At 50.7% G+C, this 14028-nt stretch overlaps 1 protein-coding gene across 1 annotated transcript in view; it reads right to left on the bottom strand.

The window, feature by feature from the left end:
* FER1L5 (fer-1 like family member 5) overlaps nt 1-14028 on the bottom strand; it is a 99743-nt gene that overhangs the window by 6020 nt on the left and 79695 nt on the right. Inside the window, 20 exon segments of the mRNA XM_042783474.1 lie at nt 305-424; nt 776-880; nt 1041-1091; nt 1706-1731; nt 1882-2044; nt 2127-2273; nt 3365-3454; nt 3774-3950; nt 4174-4355; nt 6091-6168; nt 6317-6455; nt 6702-6875; nt 6979-7142; nt 7759-7861; nt 9346-9460; nt 9724-9887; nt 11531-11662; nt 12770-12925; nt 13004-13181; nt 13884-13984. Coding sequence (XP_042639408.1) covers nt 305-424; nt 776-880; nt 1041-1091; nt 1706-1731; nt 1882-2044; nt 2127-2273; nt 3365-3454; nt 3774-3950; nt 4174-4355; nt 6091-6168; nt 6317-6455; nt 6702-6875; nt 6979-7142; nt 7759-7861; nt 9346-9460; nt 9724-9887; nt 11531-11662; nt 12770-12925; nt 13004-13181; nt 13884-13984 — 2565 coding nt within the window.

The raw sequence follows: 14028 nt of genomic DNA, 5'->3' as shown, positions 1-14028 counted from the left end.
CATCTGTCCCTTCAGGTTTGAACTTGTTTTCCAAGGCTCTGGGGCCTTGAGAGACGCATAGGTCAGAGCTGAGGGTGCAAATGTTATTGCCCTTAATAAAGGGCAACGAGCTCCAAAGCCAGACAGGAGCCAGTTTTGGTTTTATACGGTCAAATCTCTGCTTCCCTACCCTGAGAGCTGTTTTTTAAGTCCTCCTTGCCCATCCTCACAATGATCATGATAGGACCTATACTTTCATTAGGGTCTTCTGGGGATAAGAGGGACATAAGGAGATAAGAACAGCTAAGTTGGGGTAGACACATACCTTGAACTCTCCCACCACAGGGCTGTCCAGCACAGGCTGCTCCTTGTAGAGTTTGAAAGTCTGGCAGAAGTCCTGCAGACCTTTGAAGTCTGGCACTGCCTCCAGCTCACAGTCATACACCTGTAGGAGGGTGTTTGCAACCCAGGCTATTGGGAGGATCAGGCCTTAGCTTGACCAGAGGGAGACCATTGCCAAGATCAGAGGACTGAGGGGCCAGCAGCTCCTGGTCTTGTTCCCATGCATCTGCTCTATCAGTGGCCCCAGAGTTGGCACTGTGTGCTTCAGAAGGGCAGCCTTGGTTATTGCAAGGGTGTGGCTGGTGGAGATGACTCCTGGAGTCTTATGGAGAAAATGAGGAAATGCCCCTACTTGATGATTCCCAGAGGAATCAAGGCCAGGTCTGCTGGCCTTTCTCAGTATTAGATTTTTTTCCACCTTTCAGCTCCCTCTCCTCCCTGGAGGCCTCCAAACCTTTAGGGTATGGTAGTCTTTGTCCTTGTACTTCAAAGATTTCTGAGCATCTCCTGTGGCCCAGGACAGCTTGCTCCACCAATCCACTTCATGCTCATATTCATCCTGTCAAGGAAAAGGGTAATTTTAGCTTTGGCCCTTGATAAAAGAAGGGAGAGAGAGGCACAGCAGCCTTCCTCTGCCGGGGTCTTTCTGCCCTCCTACCCCATACCCCACACCCCACACCCACATCCCACCCTCTGAGCTGTCTGGGGCTGTTTCCCACCTCAGTTTTGTTGTACTTGAGCCATAACTTTTCGTAGAGGTAACTTAAGAGCTGAAAAATGGGAGAGAGAAGGAACCAGATGAGGTCAGGCAGCTCATAGTTCACTCACCATCTCTGATTTCTAAGGAGAGATGGGGGTTGGGGCCAGAGCTTGCTTCCCTTACTCCTTGCCATTCACATAGGCTCTCTGGCCTGTTAATTCAGAGACCTTGAGACATGAGGTTGGGTAGTGAAAAAGAGGGTAGTCATAGTTCTCAGTCCTCATTACTGCAGGCACAGACTGAACTCTGGAAGTGGCTCAGAAATGCAGGCCCTCAAGCCCCACCTAGAACCTGTTGACTCAGAATCTGCTTTTTAACAAGGTGCCCACATAATTCCATGAATAACAATTGGCAAGTACTGTTCTAGAGCAGTAGTTTCGAATCTTGAAAGCACATTGGAATCACAAATGCTCTTGTCTGGGTCTGATGTAATTGGTTGGATGGTGATCCGAGCATCCAGATTTGTTAAAGCTCCCAAGTAATTCTAATGTATAGTTAGAGTTGGAACCACTGCTTTAGAGTTTTAGTGAGCTGGGGCACAGATACCAGAACTCTGTTTAATTGACAAGGGATGTTTCCTGTAAATGGTGCCAGAGAAGGTGTTAACTCAAACTCTTAACTCACCTCCTGGTGCTTCTTCATGGACAGCGCTGTTTGGAGGAAGTGTAATCATGAATCTCAGGAGAGGGGAGAAAGGTGGGGTGGAGGGACACCAACCCAGGGGGAGCCAGGGCCTGACCCCACTCTCAATGGGGGACTGGAGGTGAGGCCTGTGGAAGGGCAAGGAGAAAAGACCGTACTTGGAAGCCTTGGGGGTACGTAGTTGTCAGCCCAGGGATCACAGAAATAGGGCTGTAGGAAGTCGATGTTGGCCTGACCCACCATGGTCTGCTGGCCGAAGTCCCGGGTATCCACTACCTTCACCATGAGGGGCAGTGAGTAGGCCTCCTCTGTAGGCATAAACTGTATCCCCAAGGAGAGGTGGGGAGTGTGAGTCCTCCCTAGAGATGAGGACTGCCCCAGCCCTTGCCCAAGGACGTCTTACCAATGTGAAGAAGAGGGCAGACTGGGGGAAGTTGGGGTTGGTCTGGAAGTCCTTGATGGGTTCTGTCCTCAGGGACTGTTCCCCGCATTCCACCAGGAGATAGGGGGAGCACACATTCTTCATGTTCCGAAGACCCCAGACTAGGACCTGCCAGAACAGAGGAGGGAGGCAGAGCAAGGGGTAGGCAGTGCCTCTAATGGAGTCTTGGCCAAAGAGAAGGGGCCACCCTGAGAATCATGGTGCATCAGAGAGCATGCAGAGCTGGAGAATGAGGCTGAGCAGAGAAATGTAAGTCTGAAGACTCTGCCTGTGAGGGGCCAGTGTTCATCTTCAAAGCCTGAGTGCTGTCTTCCATTCTCTAGGAGGGAGATGTCCTCTGGTCACTGTGACTATATCCTCTACTAACTGCCGACACCTCTTACTTATAGACTGCCTTGTCTATCCTCTAATCAGTCCTTAGGAGGTAGTTTCCCAAAACTGACTGCCTCTAAGGGCCACAGAAGCAGGGAGGGGACTTCCCAGGGGTGTCATGGCATTTAGTTCATTGCTGGCTTGTGTCCTATAGAACTCTGTGTCCATTCAGTGATCCAGCATCCTGTGTTCTCATTCACAACTAACAGACACTGAGCATCCCAGGAAATGTACACACCCTTATTCATAGGGCCTCCTTGGGGGCCCAGAGCATGAACCAGCCAGGTTGCCTTATCTTTGGGGAGGACCTAGCCATCCTTTGCTCTTTGCCAAGTCTGTGGCAGGGCACACAGGTACAATGGTGACCTCCATGCTACTCTCAAAAGACCAATGAGAAAAATCCAGGCATTTGGAGCTAGGCAGAGCTGGGCCCAAATTGTAGCTCTGCCACTTAGTCCCTATGCCACTGTGCATGGAATATATTATCTCTCTCAGTCTCTTTCCTTCTTTGAAAAGGTAGTCCCTACTGTACAGAGGTTAATGTGAAGATCAAGTGCTATGATGGATGCTAAAGCTTTTGTACACTATCCATAGCAGAGATTTGCATTAAAATAATTTAAAATATATCAGAGCCTTTGTTCTTCATTTCTCTCCTGTTTCCCTCCATCCCCCAGATAATATCTTCTTGAGGTCCAACCTTTGGGTCAGGAGGCCAAGGCAGGTCAGCAGAGAGAACTCCATGGTGCTCCAGTCTGCTCTGTGTGATGCTTACACCCTGCCCATCCTCCCCACTCCATGCTTCTTTTTCTGCCCCACACCATCTTCACCTCAATAGCCATCTTCTTTAGTGTAGGCTGGATGTCCTTGGGAAGCAGGTAGATCTTATCCTTCCAGGGAACACTTAAGATCGGTGGCTTCTTCTCTCTGACACTCTTGAGGGATAAGGTGGGAGAGCAGAGAGTATGAGGCCCGTTTGGGCAGGTCCTTCTGCCCTCACCTCAACTCAAGCAGATCCCTAGGAGGGTTTAACTGAGGAGGCCCCAGAACCCCATGGGTAGAAGCTGGTAGGGGAGCTGTGGGGAGCTTGAGAAGGCCAATGTCACCAAGCCCAATGTTCTGGTTCCTGTGTCTCAGGCTTTGTTGGGGGGATGGGGTGGAGGAAAAACAGGTTTGAAAACTTGCAGCTACTAAGGTAGGTTGGGAGGGGACCTTGGGTAATACATGTCCTAACTAGACCCTCTCTCCCAGTACCTGGGTCTTGAGGATCAGCTCACAAGATGCCAGTATCTCACCCTCTTCCTCCCCCATCCCTTTTACAAGGGGGTGCCACCTCATGGGGGGCAGGGTCCGGTCTTGGGGATCCAGCCAGACAACTGGGGACCACATGCTTCGTCCCCACAAGCTCTCTTTGCCCTGAAAGGAAGTGGAAGTGTTTGCAAGACAAGAAGGCCCAGCTGGCAGAGTTCTGGCTCCTCTCCTGAATTCTGACAGTGATAGGATAACACCAATGTTCATGTTTACATGGTGCTTGCCACTCATTAGGGACCATTGGATTTTCGTATATTTTCCTCTAAAGGAAAAATTCCTTAGCAACTCTGTGAGGTAGGTCTTTTTCCCCCAGCCCAACCTGCAGTACCTGGGAGTCCTGCTGCCACAGTTCAAGCACCACAAGCGGTGGGGTCTCTTTGGTGTCCTGAGGGTTCTCATAGAGAAGGAGGTGCAGGAAGACCAGTGTCTGGGCCCATGTCGGGGCTGCAGAGCTACTCAGGGTCTGGGTGCACTGGCTATGGTTCAAGAAGACTGCTCTAATGAAAGGCCCTGGAGAGCAGAAAGGAGAGAGAAGGAAGGTTGTGTCTTTGAGAAGGAAGCTGTCAAGTGATGCTTTCCTCCCAAGGAAGCCTAGGTCTGGCAGCCACTGCCAGCTGCCCAGAGACCCACTTCTGTGTAAGTAGCAGAGCAGTTGGGTGTATAACTATAGGCCAAGGGATCACTTGGTTCCATCCACATATATTTCACGCCTACCATGTTTGAGGCCTGGAGGACCTCTGAAGGGGTTCCAGGACCAGAACTCTCCCCTTTCACAGCATCAACCAGTGGCCTTGGCATCAGGGAACATTACGTGGCCCTCTTGATATGGGTGGTGATACCCAGTGGACACAGCTCCCAGCAGGCATCCTTAGGGTCTTACTACCCATTGCCCTAGTCTAGAACCTCATCTATTTCCCTAAACCAAAAAACCAAACTCACGGCTGTCAAGTCGATTTCAAGTTAACAGCGACCCCTCCTTGGGTTTCCAAGGTGGTATGTCTACCAAAGTAGATTGCCTAGCCTTTCTTCCAAGGAGTGGCTGGTGGGTTTGAACTGCCAGCCTTCTGGTTAGCAGTCTAATGCCTTAGGCACTATGCTACCAGAACTCCCCATCCATCTCCCTGGCTCCTTATAAACAATGCCACTAACAGGAGTGGATGGGAGTATGTGATTCACCTCCTAAAAACTTCGATGGGTTTTCTTCATGGGAAACAGTACAGGCTCCTCCCTCACAGGGCCTGAAATTGACATATCTCCTCCCCTCCCCCTCATCTTCTGGTCCAACCACATTGACACATGGTTCGCCAAACATGTCATCCTGTTTCTTGCCTTCAAGTCTCAGATTTTGTTTCTGTCTGTTGTTTCCTTCAACTTAGTATGAACTCTACTTCCTCTTCAAGACCTAGCTAAGTTGACTGGTACAGCATGCGATCATCAGCCTATACAACTATGAGACCAGAAGAACTAGATGGTGCCCGGCTACCAATGTCATCTACTCATAGGGGGATCTATATAGGAGATCCTGGATAGAGAAGGAGAACAATGTGGAACAAAACTCAAAATCATTTGGAGGAAAAAAAAAGGGGGGGGGAGACCAGGTTTGCTGGTCTGACAGAGCCTGGTGGAACCACTGAGACTATGACCCCTAGATGCCCTTCAGGTCTGGAATTGAACTCACACTTGTGGCTTCCAGCCAAACAAAAGACAGGCATATGAGTTGAACATTTACCTGAGGTAGATACACTCCTTGGAGAGAACAATCATGGGAGAAAGAAGGGCTGCTTATGCACAGGGAGACAGCTCGGGGTCAGGAGTGCATGGAGGGTGGACACAGGGAAGAGGTAACTATGGGGAGGAAGTGGGAGGGGAGCTGTTGTATTGTGGTAAATTGTGGTCAATGTCATGAGACAAAGTGTATGTGAACTGCTGTATGGAAAGTGAATTTGCTCTGTAAATCTTCACCCAAATCACAATTAAAAAAAAAAAAAGACCTAGCTAAGTGGTCATCAATGGGGAGAAGTCTCCTCAATTACCCCTTCTTGATTCCATAGCACTGGGGACACACCTCAAGAGCAGCTCTACCTTGTATTGTTTGTTTTGGTGTCTTTTCCCCAATCCAGAGCCATGAGCTGTTGGAGGGGACTGCCCCTATGTCTCCCCTTTCTTGCCACATTCTTTATACTGTTGGGTGATCACATTGCCAGGGCCCTGGGGGGTTAGGGGAAAAAAGGTGCTTACTACCTACTCTGGAAAGTCTGGATCTGGTTGGGCATCAGGTTTCGGGCCTGGTAGATGTAGCAGAAGAGCTGGTAGTAGTGGGGCTCTGGGTAAGAGAGGGGCATGTGTCTATTACCTGCCTCAGGATCCCCAAAGACCACCTTCTCACTTCTCCATGCTGACCCTCCACACTCCCTGCCTTCAGATACTGGGCCTCTGGGGCCATTCAAATAGACTCCCAATTAAGTGCTCACTGTTGAAGATGAAATAGATGAAGGGCATGTTGAGTGGCCGAGTATTCTCTGGGGTAGGTCTCCAGATATTGGAGAATATATTGCTCATTCCCCATAAAGACAGTCTGTCCTCCTCTCCCTTCTCCTTTTCCTTAGCTTGCTGAGGCAGATCCATACCCAGTGCCTAGGAAGGTCTCCTGTTAGTCTCCTCCAGCCCAGGCCTGCTCAGTTCCAGATCAAATTCCTCCTCTCACAAGCTCCACCCACCAAAGCCTGGGAATGTGGAATTGAAGTCCACTCCTCTCCTACCCCCACAGTGGTCAATGCCCAACCTGGGGCATCTCTGAATCTTTGCCACACCCAGGCCAGATTTGCTCTGGGAGGTGGGGCTGCAAGGAGACTTTACCAGGGATCCCTCAAGGAGAAATATGGGTGCGATGCCCTTGTCCTTGTTGGGGGCCAGCCTGCGATGCCAGCAGCGACGGCGGAACTGGCTGGTGGGTTGAGGGTTCAGATGGAACTTGGAGCCGAAGGTACCATACTCCCAGCCCTCATCCTCCTTGGCCACACTAGGGCTGTGCTACAGGAAGAAAGCAGAGTGTGCTTCCTGCCATGGCCCACAGTAGATCCTGCCTGCGTGCAGGTCACGCATGGCCAGGGCCCAGCCAAGGCAGCCTCCTTACCAGCTGCAGGAAAGAGAGGGTCTCCTGCTCATGGGTCAGCTTCTGGGGGCTCCGATACCGCATGCGTACCCAGCGCCGCCGCCTGACTGAGTAGTAGGTCTTCTCCACAGAGTTCCAGACCTGTGGTAGGCCTGAAGGCGGGATCCCCACTCCATACTCCCAGCCTGTGGGAGACGGGATCATGACCCTGGATCCCCAGGTGCTCACAGGCTGAGAGGCTTGGAAAGAGCAGCAAGATGGGTCCTAGAAGGACAGGCTAAAGGGGCAGCGATTTTCCTCCAATCTCTCTGGCCCAAAGGCCAGTTTTGTGGAAAGAAAATGTGTGCTCATATTTCATCACATCTGGGTGGCCCTGGCTCAACTGTCCATCTTACAAATGAGGAAGGTGAGAGTCAGAGATGTACAGTGACCCACACAAGGACACACAGCAAGTAAACAAAGTTTGGACCTTGAACTCAGGTCTGCAGACTTCTAGTCCAATGCACCTTCCCTGGAGCTATCTTGGGTGAACTCAGGCTCAATGATCAGATTCACATTCACAGGTGTCTGCCAAGCTTTACTCTGGGCCAGGTATTTACAACCTACACTATCTCTGGAGGTTTGAGGACCCCCTGAATTCAGGCCCATCTGACCTAAGAGCTTGGCTATTCTGAGTTGATCAGATGTATTAAACACCCCTGCCTGCCCAGAGCTGGTCTTTGGGTGCTGCAGTGATTTTGAGCCCTAGCTCAGCAGAGGCTTTTGGCACTCCCACCATCATTCCATGACTACAGGACTGACCTTCATTGTCCACTGCGTGGTTCAGCTCCACAGTCCAATTCTTCTGAATGTACCAGCCTCGGGGACACTTCATATTCTCCCGGGCATCTGTGGAGTTTCCATCCTGTGGAGAGAGAGAGATAGAGAGAGAAAGAAAGCGAGCAAGCTGATGGGTATCATGAAGTGGAGCAAGGCCTGTCATGGCCTCACACCCCAATGCCACCTTCACTCTTTCCATAATCTGTTTTTCTGCATGTACTGTGAGCTCAGTGTCCTCCATACAGATATGGTTCCACCCTCTGGACCAGATAGCATATTTGGCTACTTGTTTTTATTAAACTTTAAAATAAATTTATTTATATAAAAAATATATATTTATTTTTATAAGCAACCTTATATAAGCCACTAAAAATTAGTATCCAAAAAAAAAAAAAAAAATCAAACTCACTGCCATGGAGTCAATTCCGACTCATAGTGACCCCCTTTGGGTTTCCTAGGCAGTAAATCTTTACAGAAGTAGATTGCCCAGTCTTCCTTCTGTGGAGTGGTGGGTGGGTTTGAACCGCCAACCTGGTTAGCAGTCAAATGCCTTAGGCACTATGCCACCAGAGCACCTTAAAATTAGCATCCCACACCATAAGTAGAACATAACCATAACAATTACTATGGAAATAAAATAGTGTGATTGAATTCCAGCTTGACTGATAACTAAAAAGTTGGAGGTTCAAGTCCACCAAAACACTCCTCAGAAGAAAGACTTGATGATTAACTTCCGAAAAATCAGCGATTGAAAACTCTATAGAGCGTAATTCTCTTCTGACACACATAGGGTCTCCATGAGTGAGAATTAACTCGCCAGCCACTGGTGGCAAGCATGTGTTAGAGTTGGGTTAGAACTACAGTGCCCAATTTGGGGCCACCAGCCACCTGGGGCTATTTAAATTAAGTAGAATTCCAAAAATCCCCAAACTGGTTGCCAGTGAGTTGCCTGACTCATGGCAACCCCACATAATACAGAGAAGAACTGTGCTCCATAGTTTTCAATGACTATAATCTAACTTCTGCATCTCTGCTGGGTGGATTCGGACTGCCAGACTTTTGGTTGAGCAAACTGTTTGCACCATCGAGGGACCTCTTATTAAAATCAAACAAAATGAAAACTTTCATTGCTCAGTCTCAGTAGCTACACTTCAGGGGCTCAGCAGCCACATGTGGAGAATGCAGATATAGAACATTTCCGTTACTACAGAAAGTTCTAATGGACAGTGCTGGGTTAGACTAGCCCCAGACTGAGATTCTTTCCATCAGGGTAAGTAGCATCTCTGAAAGAGGTCTGAGAAAGAAATACTGCCTCTTTTTGTTGTTTCTTGCAGTTTTATTAGAGGTATCACTGATACGTCATCTTGGGATATAACCCCCATCAGTGCCTGGGAGGGGGCATGAGAGCTGAAGATCTAGGATCCCACACATGTGTAAGAAGCAGGGCTCAGATCATAATTCCTAGTCTAGTGCTCTTTCCACCCATATACCCCAGCTTCCAAGGCTCCCTACCTTGTGACATTGCTTGCCCCACACACATCCCACAAGGTGGCTGGGGCCCCTGCTCACCACGTCTGTGTTTGGGATGTCTGCAGGCACCCAGGCCCCTGTGACGTCACGCTTCTGGTTCTCGTACACCTCCTCCAGCACCTGGCTCTTGTTGATGTCTATGTCCAGGAGAAGTCTAGGAAGAGGAGATCCCAGGTTCCCAGGACCTATCCCTGAACTTCCAGGCCCCTTTAGTCCTCCTCTGCTGGCCATGCACTCCCTACCCACTCTGGGCAAGTCTGGTGGGCAGGGCCCTGTGTCTGGTGCACCCCAGCCCACTAGGACTAGGCTGTGGGAAGGTCTTCTGCTGTCCAGCCCTCTCAGGTGAAAAGAAGAGTCAACTCAAGTAGGGTAAGCCCAGAGGGATAGAGGCTCAGGGACCTGCATCCCCAGCCTTACCTCCTCTGAGGCTCCACCATCCACTTCCCCTGCCAGTGCCATCCAGGGGGCTCCTTGAAATCTTCTTTGGGGAGGGCTGTGTGTCCTATGACGTCTGAGAAGTTGGGGCAGCGGTGCAGCCCCTGCTGCCCCCATTGGTCTTTGTACTTAGCCTGGTTTTCATACTGGAGAACAGAAGCTCCTCAGTGCCTGTCTGCCTCTAGCACACAGCAGGATATCATACTGCCCTGGGCCCCCACTGGAGTGCAGGTACTACCTAGCAATGTGGTAGGCAGGCAAGAAGGGATCCCATGATCCCTGCCCTTGGGCCAGAGGCTTTTGTTGTCTGTTAGAGGCGAGGAACGAAGTGCCACTGAAGCAGACTGGTATGCATCCCCTATGCTATCTCTGTACTCTCTGGTGCCCCATAGACATGGCTTATCAGTCATAGCACTTCCCCCTGAGGTGAAGTGTTGCCACAAAATCCTTTTTAAAACCAGAGCTAGGGGCTATTGTGGGAGCTCTGGTAGCATAGTGCCTAAGGCACTTGACTGCTAACCAGAAGGCTGGCGGTTCAAACCCACCAGCCACTCCTCAGAAGGAAGATGGGCCAATCTACTTCCGTAGTGATACTGCCTCGGAAACCCAAGGAGAGGTCGCTATGAGTCGAGTCTGACTTGACAGCACATAACAACAACAATGACAAGGGCTATTGTGAGTCAGTGCAGGCAGGCTCCATTGATCAAGCTCTATACTATCTCCTTTAGTCCTTACATCCCCATTTCACAAGCAAGGAGGCTGAGGCTTATAGAGTTCAACTCTGCTCTGAGTTGTTCAGCTAACAAGGGGCAGAGTGTGGTGGAAGCCAATGTTAAACTCTGATATTTGCATTGTGACTGGCCCAACACCTTCCTCACTGCAGACCCAGGGAAACCCAGCCCTTCTGGACCTTGGGCTCCACCTTTGCTGTCTCTAGGTCTTTCCTTCTGCAATCCCCTGTGAGGGATTCCTCTGGTGAGGCACACAGTCCCTGCTCCCTGCACCTAATCCTAAATCCCACTCCTCTTCTGCCTCCAAGCTCTACACAGGGGGCTGGTTAAACATGATATATCCATCCACAACATGTAACTTAAAAACTGTAAAAACATCTTTCAAATCAGTCAATTGAAAAGGGTGAAACTCAAAACTTATTTCCTCTCAAGTGTCAGATCCTTCCTCTGAGCCATGTCCTCCCATGGCTCTCCTCTCTCTCTGTTTCTGGAACAGATTCTGGTTGCTCACAGGCTCCTGGATTTACGGTTCTGTGGGTGGGTGCCTCCTTTCTTGCTCCTCTGGGAGGACAGGGACTGTTCCTGGGTTTCCCTATCCCTAGGGCCACCAGATTGGCCTGAAGGACCCAGCTGGGGTCTACAGGGATCCCAGATTGCCATATTAGTAACTGGCAGACCACCCTGGGAGTGAGAACCTTGCTCACCCTCCAGGAACTGGGAGAATTATCCCCATGAACCTCCATGGGGAGAAAGTGACTAGGCCCAGGAGGAGGCCACTGTGCCACCCACAAGCCTATGGCTTGTTAACAAGGGACCGGCAGCTGGTAGCCTCTGAAGTTGCTCTGTCATACCCTGTTTTGCAATTCTGAGGTTTGGTCATTAACATTTCTTTTTATTTTCAGTGCTAGGCTATTGCAGCTTGAACTTCCCTCCTCCCATTAAACATCCTCCTGTGAGGCCATTCTCTGTCCCCTGCTAGACCTGTCCTACCTGCTTCTGCCTCCTGCACCACATCCCTGTGTGCCCCGCTCCACGCCTGACAGTTGGCCTGCACTCACCGTCTCTGCGTACACGACCACATTGCCATGGTGGAGCAGCTTAAGATCTTTGCTGTCGTCCACGTTGCCAAGCCACATGCAGACCCGGAGGTGGGCCGGGAGCGTGCCCTTCTGTCCTTCACCTTGTGGGTACTGAGGCAGAGGCAGGTCCATTCTTGGGGGAGAACCAGTCCCCCGGGGGTAGGGTATAGGTGAGGGAGAGTTTACACATCTGGAATGGGTTGCCCTGAGCGCCAAGAAGTAGAGACCTCACACTGAGCTTTGTGCTGCAGCTGAGTAGTGAGTTGTACGAGTTCCTGCCTTCAAGACATACATAGTTCAGAGTGGGGGACAACACTCAAACAGTGATTACAACACAATATAACCCAATGCCTGATAGGCTGGGGAGCAGGCAGGGGTGGGTCACATTGCCTGGGAGCCAGTAGCAATGTTAATGCTATTGTGTGCTTGCTTTGTGCCAGGCATGCTTTCATCCTTACATACGACCCTGAGGTGGGCATCAAGATCAGCACTCCCATTTTACAGAGGGGAAGATTGAGGCAGACAAATTCAGGAATTAGCTTATGGTCACAAAAGCCAGTGAGCAGCAGAGCCAGTGGTTCTACAATGGTGGGGAGGGGCAGGGAAAGTCCAGAGTGGCCGAGTTGTAGAGAATATGGTCCAGAGAGGGATGATGCAGGGAGGGATGGCTGGAGGCCAGACCAAAGAGGTTGACCTTTCTCTATAGGAGACAATGGGGGGCCAGGAGTCTCTGAGGGAGGTAGTGGAGTAACTCCCCCTGCACCTGCCTCAAGGCTATCGTCAGAGTGGGGGTTGTGGGGGTGGTATGGTGTTTAGTCTGTCTTATTTATGGCTTGTGTCTGATATGATTGGGTGGTGCCTAAACCTTATAGGCTCTTAGATATTTTGAATATCACTCAGTCATGGTCCAGGGGAGAGGTGACAAAGATCAAATAGATCAAGTACTGGCAGTGAGAATGATGGAGGAAATGAATTTGAAGGCCATGTATCGGAAAGATGGATTTGATGTTAATAGCCATGGGCTCCTGCCTTCCTCTTGGGCCTGTTCAAACCCTATTTTACCTTGGATAAATGGACTGGGAGAGAGGATATAGGGTGTGTCCTCGAGGAGGCTCTATAGGGACCATTCTGAGAGTTTGGGGGTTCTCCCTGAGGATGTTTCTAGGTCCACTTCTCTTTTGAGTGCTGGGGTGGCCTGAGGACCCCTTTCTTTCTTACCTGTAGAAGGAGTGTCTGTGTCTTCCCACAGAACCTGCCAGACTGCAGGGGCCCAGCCTGGGAGAAGAGGATGGTGTGGGCAGGCACCTGTGCATAAGCCACTTGCTGGTCCTTGGACACTAGCCAGATCATCACATCTGGGATGTTCACCTGGGGCTGCCAAGGTGTGAGAGCATTAGGCTCTGTCTGGCTGCTTCAGAGCCCTGCTTCTCCACCAATGTCTCTAGAGCCCACCTCAGGGAGCACAGAGTTGAGGCGGTATAGCCAGCCTTCCACTGTGGCCACCATGTCCTTGGGCTTGGCTTCCTTGGCCTGTTTGGCCAATTCCTGCAGGAGAAGGCTGCGGAGCTCCCATCTCTTCTTATCCAGGTCTGTGGCTTTGGGTTGATCAACCAGGCAGGGCAGAGGGCGCCTGTGGCCAGGACGGGGTAGGAGGAGACTGGACCTTTCTTCTGTCTCATACAACCTTCTGACCCTTTTGTAAGCCAGTAGGCTCTTCCTAGCCTTGAGATGCCTGCCCCAACCACCACTGGCTGGCCAGGATTCTTCACTTCTGATAGGAAGCCCTGGTCACTGTGGGTCTAGCCTCTCTGTCCCTCTACATTCCCCTCTCCCATCTCTCAAGCCCCTCCAATGTGCCAGGCCTCATTCAAGGACCTCACTGGGGAGAAGAATTTGCTGTGAGACAGGGACCAACCAATCACGGGGATGGGGAGGTAGGGGCAGGATCAAAGTCGGGGTTCAGGGTCGGGAGAGGATTTTGACAGGCAGAGACCTGGAAGAGGACAATTTAGACAGAAAGACCATGGGGGGCATGCTATGGAGACCAGCCATCAGGGCTTGTCTGGGTAACAAAGAGAGGGTCCATATCATGGGTACATCAGGCACTGGTGGGGCAACAGAAAGGACAGTGCTGGGTGGGGAGATGAGGGCCATTTTCTCTAAGAGTCTGAATGTCAGAGGGTAGTAACTGTTGTTGGGATTTCAAACCTGGAAGAATTTGAGCAGAGCTCCTTTATCTCAGGAGGCAAGGTTCTGTGGCTCTTAATCTGAGGACCCAGCCCCCTTATGCTGGATCTAGCTCAGCCCGCACCCAGCCCTGCCCCATTCCTACTGGCAGTCCTCCACCAGTTCTGTTAGCAGCTTCTCCCACTGGAGGAGCAGGGCTGGGTCCTTTGGATTCCGCATGGACTTCAGGGTGTCCAGATTGGCTTTCTGGCCAGCAAGAGAGAAATGGCAAGAGATCTGGCATCAGCATG

This window comes from Orycteropus afer, unplaced genomic scaffold (genome assembly GCF_000298275.1).
Source record: "Orycteropus afer afer isolate SDZICR_OR568_19922 unplaced genomic scaffold, OryAfe1.0 scaffold00017, whole genome shotgun sequence".
Lineage (NCBI taxonomy): Eukaryota > Metazoa > Chordata > Mammalia > Tubulidentata > Orycteropodidae > Orycteropus > Orycteropus afer.
This window is presented reverse-complemented; position numbering and strand designations above follow the sequence as displayed.